This window comes from Phoenix dactylifera, chromosome 13 (genome assembly GCF_051530095.1).
Source record: "Phoenix dactylifera cultivar Ajwa chromosome 13, Ajwa_hap1_PhDact_Kaust_v1.1, whole genome shotgun sequence".
NCBI lineage: Eukaryota > Viridiplantae > Streptophyta > Magnoliopsida > Arecales > Arecaceae > Phoenix > Phoenix dactylifera.
In genome coordinates, this window is record NC_143202.1 from 25,233,499 (window position 1) to 25,245,865 (window position 12,367).

The 12,367-nt window shown below is 37.6% G+C and overlaps 1 protein-coding gene across 1 annotated transcript; it reads right to left on the reverse strand.

Annotated features, from left to right (window-relative positions):
- Positions 1-1,153: 1,153 nt before the first annotated feature.
- On the reverse strand, positions 1,154-8,492 carry LOC103711051 (uncharacterized protein At4g06598-like). The gene is made up of 5 exons (XM_008797024.6): positions 8,296-8,492; positions 6,964-7,671; positions 2,615-2,690; positions 2,399-2,525; positions 1,154-1,707 (listed from the first exon to the last, which is right to left on the reverse strand). The coding sequence occupies exons 2-5, from the start codon at positions 7,650-7,652 to the stop codon at positions 1,505-1,507; spliced, it is 1,095 nt and encodes a 364-aa protein (XP_008795246.3). The 5' UTR covers positions 7,653-7,671; positions 8,296-8,492; the 3' UTR covers positions 1,154-1,504.
- Positions 8,493-12,367: the final 3,875 nt, after the last annotated feature.

Consider the following 12,367-nt stretch of genomic DNA (forward strand, 5'->3'; position numbering starts at 1 on the left):
GTAGAAGTAATTGTGCTCTACTCCATGATCTTATCGGCAATTGGTTGATCTAATTAGAGAGGCTGCAAAATTAATGATAAAGACAATGACTAGCATCTGGTAAAGAGACAAGATATGAAAGCAAACGTAGGATTTATTGCATTTCCTTCTTCACTTTGAATTTTTTATAATTTTCTTATTTTGTTTTGAAGTCAACCTTAAATCCATTAATTTTTTCTCTATTATGTTTTAATATACAATTTACAAGTACTAATCATGTTGGCGAGTTAGGTATTATTCCATACGAAATAAACTTAAAGACTATAAATCAATTAAATATTTTGATCTGACCCAAATCCGATCGATCGCTGCCCTTACCCAGCAGGAGCATCCCCATCTAGTCATTTGGAGAGCTAAAAACAAGTCTCTGAAGAAACATACCAAAAGGATGCAGATTCATTAGTTTCAAAACAGCTTCTAAAACCATTGCTTGCATTCCATGGAAATGAGAAGATTCGTAAATATTTCTACCTTCCACTGATAAACAACAACCTACTTTGGCTTTTGGCATTATTAATAACATCCAATCCCAATGTAGAATATCTGTCCATCAGTCACATTTCATTCAAAAAACAGAGCATATAATCACAATAGTCGGATCTAAGGATTTCCATTTGAAAATAGATTCGCATTGGAGTGAACCTGCCACGTAGCTCACACAGTTCACTTACCCATGAGTGACCCCTCACACCTGAAGCTCAAGATGAAATGGCAATTGCCGGCCAGTTACAGTAGAATTTTAAATCAAGTCGATGCAAGACCATCGCTGAAAATCTCATGTCGAGCATTTTCCAACAGATGATCATTTGATTCTACTACAATGATGCAGCATAGCAAGTTAGCAACACTATGCCTCACCTGTGTAAAATATCAGTAGTGCTACCAGAATTGTATACTGTGATTAGTTTTCCAGCAATCTCTAAACCCTCAATGGCTTACGCTTTTAAGAACATCGAGAAAGTATGCAAGTAAGAGAGAAAAAAGCAGTTGACTACAAATGAAACAAACCATCAACTGGTGCTGACCATAATGGTCCAAAATCTATGCAACATACAGGAAATGAAGGTTGCCGACGCACCCTTCAGATATTGCATAAATATCCACATACCATTCATGGCATCAAAAGGATTGAGACGTTGAATTAATGAGCTTCAAAGAAACCGTGCGGTGGAAAACAAGATCAAAGGAATTAACCAAGAACTCGTAGCTCATGAGAATACAGAGATGTGGCAAAAGCATGAAACTACAAGCATAACCTAACACCTCCGACGGTCGAGCATCAACAAATGGACGGGAGATGAAGATGACCGCCAGGCGCGCATATTGAAACGAGTAAAAAGGAACAAAGATCAGACTGAAGTTATTGACCTCTTGATGTTATTCACCTTGGATGTGATTCCAAGTTTCCAGCTCACTTCTCGAAGCAATGTCTTACGCCAAATACAGGTAGGTTGCAAGTGAAACTTCAAATATTGAGAGGACCTGTGACTGGCTCCCGCCCAGAATTTGGGTCTTCGTGTTTCAAAGAGAGATTAGCGAATCGTGACTCGAGATCTCTACTGCTACTGCGACCATGGGTTGGAGCAGGTGGTTGCTGCAAATGTTGCTGCTGCTGTTGATACAATGATCGAAGCCGGGCTATTTCTCGCTCCAACATCTCCTGCTGGACTGCACAAGCCAAACAGAAACGTCAAGTCATTCAAAAGTCAATGATATAATAGGGGACAGGCAGATAACATATGTTCAAAAACCAACCTCTATATGATGGAGTAAAACTTGAAAGAGAACATATTTTCAAAGTAGGCAATTATTGTCCATGCCCAAGTAATGGCCGTTCACCAACACAAATCATCTGTTTATATTCATTGATTCATAATTATATGTGAAAAGATTTAAAAATGAGAAAAAGAAAATGGTATATATTTTGAGTGAATTGAGATTAGCATTGTACAGAATACTATTGCAATTGATGGTGGTTACTGCTACGGTTGGAAATTGGTAGAGTTGAAGCATGTACAGGAGGACTGGGTGGCTTTGACACCCTCTTCATCATCAAAAAAAAAAAGAAAAAAGAAGCATGTACAGGAGGTGAAATAAGACTAGAAGACCTTTGGCATCTCGAAACATCTAAGTTAATGATATTTCACATCCATGAACCATAAACAAATTCACTAATATGTAAGACCAGGGGCCCATTCTTCCTTGCAGATATAATTCCTGTCTCTATATCTTAATACTGGGAATTATCATATTGTTACTTTATTCCAAGTAAAATAAAATTGAGTTGAGTGCCTAAAGAAACACTTAAGAAGGTGCAAAGCAAGAAATTCTTGCAACTTGTTGATCATAATGTACTCACGTCGTTTTATAAGATGCTCCTGAGTCAAACTGTCCAATCGTTGCTTCAAGGCTTTGTTCTCCAAGTTCAATATAAGATTCTGCTGATCCAGAAATCCCAGTTCAGCTGAAACTTCCATTCCTTCTGCCTGTAGACACACATGAAGATAATAATGTCAGCAAATTCCAACAGGTATTTCAAACACCAAAAGTTTCGATTATATTTGCTAAGACATGCCTGCAAGGCTTGAACATTTCTCTCCAGCTCAGCAATGTACTGGAGTTTCCGCACCCGAGAGCGCTGAGCAAATTGCCTGTGATAACAGAATGGTGAGTTTACAGACACAAATTTGGAAAGTGAAGGCAATCAAGACTACAAAAGATTTTTACTATCTTCTATATACTAAGTTGGTCCTTGTCAATATCTGAGGTACTGAAGGTACATAGATGCAAACTTTCAAAAAACAAAAGGAAAAAAAAAGAGCAAATTAGTAATCAAGCATTCGCTTCTGAGAAGGATCCAGCACTGTTTGATTTTCGAATGATGTCATGAACTGAAGAGATTTCATTATTTAGGGGCGACTTACCATAAACTTTTGGTCCATTATACAACTAGCAAATAGGAGGTAGCATATGCACAATTAAGATAGTCCATGTTCTCCGTGTCAAGGGTTAAAAAAAATATGGTACCATCTGGTGGTTATTTTCTAACATGTCGGACTTTACAAAAATGGTCACAAGACTCCCACCATTGCAGGGTCTAAAGAGGGTCAGATGTACGCAGCCTTACCCTGTATGCAGAGAGACTACTTTAACGTTTCGAACCTATGACATCTAGGTCAAATTGTAGCAACCTTACCGTTGTGCCAAGGCTGACCCTCGACATGTTGCACTTCGTAGACAACAAAAATCATAAAAAAAATTTCTGTCAGCATGAGTTTCTTCAGAGGCTGCAACAAAGGCTGCTAGATAATTTTAGGGGAGAAGGATAGGTATAAGAAGCAGGCAGCAGCAGACAGCATTTTGTTCGCTCATGGGAATTCAGAACAAAATCAAGAGTTGCCAAATATCGTGAACCGTGTAAAAAGAAAACATTAAATCCAAATCATTATTAACAAATAACAAGCCTTGGCCCATTAATATGGGTTTGGCTTTATGGATCAAAATATGATCCAAAAATATAGAGAACATTTCAGATTGGCTCAGATTGATGCCAACTGTCTCTGACCTCATGATATTAGGCAAGAGAGGAGCCTGCCATAAAACCTAAAACTAAAATCTAGCTAGCAGGAACTGGACTTATCTTTTTGGTTATTTAGCATAGCTCATGCAACCATGGAGCAATCCACCAGAATTTCCTAAACTTCCATATGGTTCAAATGAAGAATTAGGCTTCAAATAGAGAACTGCATTCATTTAAAGAGCAGCAATTCTAAGCCAAAAGGCCACCTTGAATCACAAATGCACAATCAAGTATTGCAGTGTTACTGCAAAGCCCATCGGCTCATAAACCAGACATACATTTGTACAAAACAACTCTAATAAATATATTTAAAAGAGATATTCATGAAAGATACACCAGAAAAAGTATTATTAGATATTTGAGGAGGCTAATTGCCAAAATATGGGATCCATAATTAATAAAGGGGTCATGCTGTTGGCTTTAATTGTTGGACCCTAATAGTGGAATATATCCATGGCATAAAGTGACAAAAAGATGTTACACCAAAGACAAGGATAAGACAATGATTAAGGAAAAGCTAAATAAGAGATCTAGAATACTAGGCATTTAAGGCTAATTTCATTTGGATACACGTTCAGCATTCTGCAAGGTCAGAGAAACACTGGACCCGCCATCTAAGCATAACATTGATGATAATGAAAAAATATCGATCCAAAAGTAATAATAAAATGTAGTGTCAATAAAAGTCTAAGGGGATCAAATTAAAAGGAGGCAAAACAGCTCTACAACATATGATAAGAGGATATACAATTTTATTGATAATGAGCCAGTAATTAGTTTAAAGTAGGGAGAAAGCATGGCTTTTCATAAGTGTCCTATTCATAATTAATTAATAAAGATATTTTTGTTCATTTATCTAAAGCACTAAAGTACCTTCACTCATTTATTATTATCAATCTGACCCAGTATAACCTAATTCAGATTGTGTTGAGTCATCCAGATTTCAGTTTTGGTCATGCTTCCTGATTCGAATCTTAAGCGAGTTCTATTTGACTCATGCTTTTGTTTTTAGTCATTTGTAGAAGATCAACCTAGGCATTGATGTATGATAAGCAACCACGTTGTAAAGTAACCCGGCCTGTTACTGTTCACGGAACAGTAACCCGACCCGGTTACTATTTATAGAATAGTAACTCGGCCTATAAAAAGACAGGACAACAGCCAAAAAGAAAAAAAAAGAGAAGAAGAAATCCTAAAGAGATGAATGCCACCGTGGACAAAGGGTAAAGTACAAACAAGTGGCTAACTTAAGTTGAACTTCACCTAACCAAGTCAAGTGCCATGCTAATTTGAAATTCCTTCCAACTATAAAAGAAAACAAAAACTACTCATAGCACCTTACCAACATAAAATAAATTGCATTAGCAAACATCTTAAATTGCATTAGCAAACTTCTTAAATTGCATTAGCAAACTTCTTAGATTGCATAATGTAGTACAAAAAAACTGCTATAGTCACTGTCATCCATTTGTCATCCCCAAAAAACTCATTCAGATTGCTAAATTTTCTAGTCATAGATTTGGCCATTAGCCCATTACTAGCTCACCAAAAGTCATTTGAAGATGTTAAAAATGGAACTTCCATAAAGAAAGAAACAAGCAAACGAATCTGAACCTCATGTATTATTTGAGCAAATCACTAAAAGTTATCTGGTTTCAAAACACAATATGCTCTCGAGGTTGTCAAGATAGGTTTTCGTAACTTGAGGAGCAGAATCATTTTGGACGCATTAATGATTCAAATCCATGAGGTTTATTACGTTTGTTATTTGAAGAAAATAATAAGTTAAAGAGAGACTATAAGAGCTCATTCACTCATTGTTCATTCTAGGGAAAAAAGTGTCCACTTCTTTAGGAAAAGTGAATGACCCAGCTTGCAACCTTCTATTGAGCCACATGCAAGACTCTGAAATTGGGGCCATGTGGTGCCAAGTGAACACTGGATAGAATAGTGAAAATATGGCGTGGATGTTAAGTAAGCTGGAATACTAGGAATATAGGAGAGAATATACGCGGAGTCAGGTGCACCATCTAATTGCATTCAAGGAAAATATTTTTGATGATAAATGAGTGGGCATTTGGTCGATTAACCTAGAGAAAGGTAAAGTACAAATAGTGATTACTGAAAAAAAGGGTTGTATTTATCAACAGAACACGTTTTGAGTTAGCCTAATGAAAAGGTAGTAGCAAGAAAATATGTAGAGTCAAAACTAGAATGAGAGAATCAGAGATTCGCCAGATAAAGTGTCGCATTCTTCCTGCCAATAAAAAAGGATAAAAGTGTAGCTCTAATATATAATAAAAAAAATCAGGTTCTCAGTAACCAAAACTTTTTATATAGGGCGTTGCACCTGCTTTAAAGTCTGTCTACTATCTCACTTCCGCAACTGCTTTTTAGGTGCTTAATTAAGTTTGTTTAGAGCTTAGTTTTCTTATTCCCACACCCAAACCAGTTCTTCCAGCATCTATCAGTTCAAGTAGCTCAAGTTAGGCTCTTAACATGGCACATAAGCATGAGATGGAAAAGAGAAGAGAAGGACGTGCAAATGAATTGTGAAAGCGTGCTAAACTTGAAAGGGATTTAGTTATGATGAGTATTTTCAGATGTAGGAGAAGCATGACTAAATAGAGTGAGGAAGGAGGAAAGAATCTTCTAAAATAATAATTTGGTCACATACAGCTCGGAGTAATCCTAGGAAGGGGGCCTTCAATATCAGATAGGTCATGCAAACTCAGAGGATACTTCTTTTATGAGCCTTGACCTTGGATTAAACAAATGGGCAAAAGCAAGACCCGTGAAAGCCAAGTCAATATTAATGTTTAACCTATTTTCCACTCAGTATTTTTCCAAATGGAATCTAGTCTTTGACTTGCAAAAACAGTTTATTTGGCAGGGTAATCCTTGGTGCTATGCATCCAGACAGAATTTTACTGGAGGTGCAGGAAACCCATATTCTTAAATTCATGATGTGAAAGGATACTTCATAATTTCATGATGTAGACTTGAGAAGAAATAGCAAAATGAGGATTTTTAAAGAGAGATTTCAGCTCACCAATGTTAATAAAAAGCTCATTAAAGATCTACAAGCAACAAGTTTCCATTTAACCATAATGACTGAGTTAATTATATAGTAGAAAAAGCTGGCCAAAGAAATAAAGGAACAAACGGGGCATTGTAGCAGGAACCAAGATGTTAGGAAAAAACTTCAATGTGCATTAAAGCCAATGGCAGAGGTAAAGTATGTGTAGAGTAATCCTATTTTTTTCATAATACTTAGCACAATATTACTGAGAGGTCACAAAGTTATAGATGGTTGCTTTTAATGAAAAAAACACGGAACTTACTGTTTAACTCGTTTTGGGTCCACATCAAAGTGCTTAGCATGAGAGCCTTCCTTCTTTCTTTCAGAGATACCTTTTGAATCTTGTGGAGATTGCTCCTGCTCCTTCTTCTCAGTAACATTAGATGTTGCTGCATCAACATCCCTTAGAACACATGTTGAAACTGGATGCAAAGTCTTGTCCTTTGCCAATGGAGCACCACTTGGATAATTGACCATGTTCAAGGCTTCCCATCCTCTATTCTGAGGTTTCCCAAATGAATTTGCCTCAGCATAATAAGGAACATGTTGGCGATCAAAGTCTTGAGCTCCCCACAAAGTTTGTGAGGTGATGTCCCGCTGCCTGCCTTCGTGCTGTGATAAATTATCCATATTAGCATAAATATTAGCTCCATCCATGTATGCAAATGAGTCGCTTGTCGAGCGGCGATGAGCTCCCCTCTTCATGGGTGTCTCCGGCTCATTAAGCAGATCATCAAGCCACGATGGCTGCTCCTCGAGAAAGCTCTCGGACGAAGTGCGCTGATGGTGTCTGTGCCCCTCTCTTGGCTTTGGGATGCCCTTTGATCCTATGGTCCCATAGTCGGAATAAGTCACAGGCATTGTCGGAAAGGGGCTTTTCGGAGGAAGGAACGACTGTTTTCCACTGGATGCCGAGTTCCTAAAGTTAGCAGCCCCTTTCGTACTTGCCATTATCTATCCCAGCCCCAAACTGCGAGACGAAGATAATGCCAGCAAAATGACACCAAGATTGAAAAATCCAACCAAACTGACACAAAAGGATTGGAATCGTATTGTTTCATTCCGCAAGCAAGATTAACAGACGTATCCAAACGGGGACGGGCAACCAAATAAAAAAACGAATTTTGAACATCACGAAGAAAATCGCCATGGATGCATTACAAATCCACGCTAAGGTCCCACCGATAACTGAATGCGAGCAGAAAAATTCTACATGTTATACAAGAAAATGCACAAAAATCAAATTTTAACAAGCACCGAGATATTTAGAAGAAATCAGACAAACGAGACACATTTTTTTCAAATAAGAAAGCGATCCCCTATTATATGATGGATGACCTAGATCCATGCACGTTACGAACACATAAATCCATAGATTGTCAAATAAAATAGCGAAATTTGTTGAAGAACACCGAAATCTATCAAAATCAATTAAAGAATATCCCAAACCATCAAAGAAAACGGATACCTTAGTTTAGATCCCAAAAAAACACACAAAAAAAAGAACCGAAAAAAAGGCATCTTTTAAGATGGAAAGACAAAAAAACAATGGCATCAAATTCGAAGTTCTGATGAAACAGAGGGATTGGCGTACCGAATCGACCCGAATCCTTCGCTCCCTCTAACTCGACAACCCGAGATCAAACCCTAAAGGATGAATTTTTAGGGTTTGAACGACAGGCGGAGGAGGCTCGTGCGGACGAGAGAGAGAGAGAGGAACCTGGGGATGGGAAAGAAGGGGGGAGGGCCCCGAGAAAGAGAACGATACAATCCAAAAAAAGCGGTTAACTCTCGCGATATTTTGTACGAATTGCAAATAACCCCTAACCTTAAATAAAATTTCTTAACGCTCCCTCAAGAACAGACAAAATTTGGTTACCGCAAAGTATGCTTACCTCCCCGGATCTCTCCCATGGATTTCGCGTTCGAACCGTTGGATCCGAAGATCTAATGGATTGGGAAGGGGGTTATCGGTTAATGGATCTATTCCTTCTTATGGTTCTAGTTCTTTTGGGGGTTTATATAGGGATGGGGAATGGGGCTTTCTACGCGATGAACACCAACTACTTGACAGCTCGGATTGGGACAGCTACGGCCACCTTTTAGTGTTGGGGGCTGTAACCGCTTGTCTGTCCTCCGGTGTCTGTGAGGCTCGTTGGCCGAGTCCTGTTTTGTTTAAGGTTGATGATAGGATGACACCCGGGATGACACCCGGGACCCATCTAATGTGTGGCTGCCATCTAATGTGTGGCTGCCAAGAGCAACAACCTAAAGAAACTTACAAGGCCTGCCTTGTAGTAGAAAAGCTGTTATTTTTTGGACTGACCTTAAGATTTTGGACTCATATTTCCATTGTTCAACCCTGCACAACTTCGAGATCCATTTGTGGATGATTGGAAAATTTGTTTAGGTTAAGGGTCATATTCAAGTTTGTCATGGTTGTTGCTAGCCATATGTGATGTATCGATTGTCTCGGGTTATTTTCGACGGTGATGAAGACATGTCCCTAATTGCTATGGTATGTTTAGATTCTATCGTAGTCTCTATCGAGCCTTCTTCGTATTCAAGGGTTATTTGTTAACTTTGAATGGTTGGAATTGATTCGAGACCGGGAGAAACGAGGTTTGTGATCCAGGACCACAATTCCAGACTAGTTGTGGTAGACGGGCGGTGCACTTGTGATATGACTGCTATCGGAACCAAACTTAGGGTAGCATAGAAGTTGACTGCATCATCCTGGAGGGAAACTCTTGTTAGCAATATATCACCTAACTTAGCAAATAAATCTAATAATTACAATTAATAGAAAATATTAAACGGAATAATATATATATGTATATTATTCGGCATCAAAATAATTCTATTATAGTACAAAGAAATCTATTCTAGCACAAAATAAATCTATTCATTTAATAAATTCAAATCATAAAAGTACAAATACTACATATCCACTAATATTAAATTTAAAACAAAAGTAAGAAAAAATAGCCTGATTGAAGGAAGGTCGAAGCATGTAGACGCTATCTCAAAGAAGTGTTTGTTCCCACGTACGGATCTTTCGGCAATCCTTCTCAGAGATACGATGACTCTAAACTTCTTCTTCGGTACATCTCGGAAGAAGCCGAATTGAACCCGATCAGACTTGCAGATCCAGCGAAGAACGAAATGAAAAGAATAAAATAAACTGACTAGAATTGCAAAAATAAAAATTAGAAGTGGCTAAGAGGAAGAACTTTTCTCCAGAATTCTTTTGATATTTTTTTTAAATTTTTCGTATCCCGAAAGAGATGAATCAAGGGGTATTTATAGGGATATTTGAGCAAGGGTATTTTGGTCTTTTTGCGGATGCGCCCGCGGTGATTTTGCGGAGGAAAACCGCAGCAAGCGCCAGCACTAGCTATTGCGCACGTGGCCCGAGAATGGCTGCGTGCGCATTTAATTTTTCCAACAATCCTCCACAAAAATTAATTTTTTAAAAAAAATAATTTTAAAATCAAAACAAAATGCTAGATATCTTATATTATGTAATAGGTATAGGTACCTTTCGGTTTGAACCTTCAGTTAGTGACAATTGATTACATCTGTAGAGCCAAGGTGGTCTTAACCTTGAACCTCGATCCATGGCTTAGATTAAATCAACAGCATACATAATATAGCCCGATCTGGGTTCTAAGCGGGTTGCGCTAATATGGCCATGCGCAGGTATCTTTCATGTGCTTTTTAGAAAATCGCCCATTTTTTATAATCGCGGCCTCACGACTGCACATATAGATGAGTCCTAATAAGGAAGCTAGCAAAAAAGCTCCTGCCTCTTGGGTCTTGAACTCATTAAGAGTTATACAAACAAACTCATCCTACCACTTGCTTTTATGAGCACTGGTGCCATAGGTATGAGAAAAACATAAAACAATACTCCTCTTAGTTACACTCCGGTTTGTTTCTACTCATTGAACCTTTTAAGGTTGGGTTCCCACCGTGGTGATCTATCTTTATAGGCTAAGCCCCATCCCCCTCGACGACTCTAGAACTACTGTTCTAGACAAACCTTTTGTAAGCTGATCAGCCAAATTATTTTCTGATTTTACAAAATTCAAAACAATAACGTTATTTTTTAATTATACCTTAATAATTTATGTCGCACTTTTAAGCGCCTATTCATTTTTACATTGGTATTTTCTTGATTGTACTTATCTATAGCAGATTTACAGCCACAAGCGCCTATTCATTTTTACATTGGTATTTTCTTGATTGCACTTATCTATAGCAGATTTACAGTCATAACGTAAGAAGACAAGTGGTAAAGGTGACTCATCTACAGCAAGGTCTATAAGTAGATCTCTAAGCCACTTAGCCTCAGTGCTAGTGGTGTCAAGGCAATTAGTTCAGACTCCATGGTACTCTTATATATCAAGATTTGTTTAGTGGATTTCCAAAACACCGCAGCACCTCTTAGGAGAAAGACATATCCTGTGGTGGATTTGACATTTAAGGTATCGCTGATCCAGTTGGCATCACTATAGCCTTCTAGAATAGCAGAAAACCCACTAAAATGCAAACTATATGACTTGGTACCCTTAAGATACTTAAGGATCCTCTCTAATACTGTCCAGTGATCTCTATTTAGATTAGTAGTATATCTACTAAGTCTATTTACAGTATATGCTATGTCTGGCCTGGTGTAGTTTGTTAAAAATCCTAGTGAGTCTATGATTTGAGCTTATAGATTTTGAAGGATAAAAGTTCCTAAGTTCTTCTTAAGGTGTGTAGAGGGATCAAATGAAATAAAAACAGGCTGACAATCAGTATAATTAAATTTATTGAGAATCTTGTCTACATAATGACTTTGGGATAACTTAATACTATTTGCACTTCTAATTATTTTGATATTTAAAATTAAGTCAGATTGTCCCGAGTCTTTCATATCAAACTTATGACTTAAGAATTGCTTTACTTTATCAACTATCTGAAGATCTGTTCCAAAGATCAGTATGTCATTTATATAGAGGCACAAGATCACAAATTTATTTCCTACTCTCTTATAGTATACACATTCATCTGTACTATTGATTTCAAATCCAATTGTCAGTATGGTTTCATCAAATTTCAAGTATCATTGCTTGGGTGCTTGTTTAAGACCATAAAGAGATCTGATTAATCTACAAACTTTCTTTCCTTGGCCTGGGATTATAAATTCCTCTGGCTGGTTCATATAAATTTCTTCATCTAAGTCTCCATTTAAAAAAGTTGTTTTTACATGCATTTGATGAATCATTAATCTATGGATAGAGGCTAATGCTATCAGAATTCTAATAGTAGTAATCCTAGCTACAGGTGCATGGACATCAAAGAAATCTACCCCAGATCTCTGAGAATAACCCTTGGCAACTAATCTAGCCTTAAATTTATCTACAAAACCATCAGGCCTAAGTTTCTTCTTAAAAATTCATTTGCACCCTATAGTTTTACAGCCAGAAGGAAGATCAGTCAGTTTCCAAGTATGATTTCGGATAATTGACTACATCTCATTTTTCACAGCTGCTCTCCAAAAGGGTGAATCCAAGGATTTCATTGCATCCTTAAAAGTAGTTGGAGAGTCCTCTATAAGAAAGGTATAAAAGTCATCTCCAAATATTTTCTCTACCCTGGATCTCTTACTTCTTCTAGGT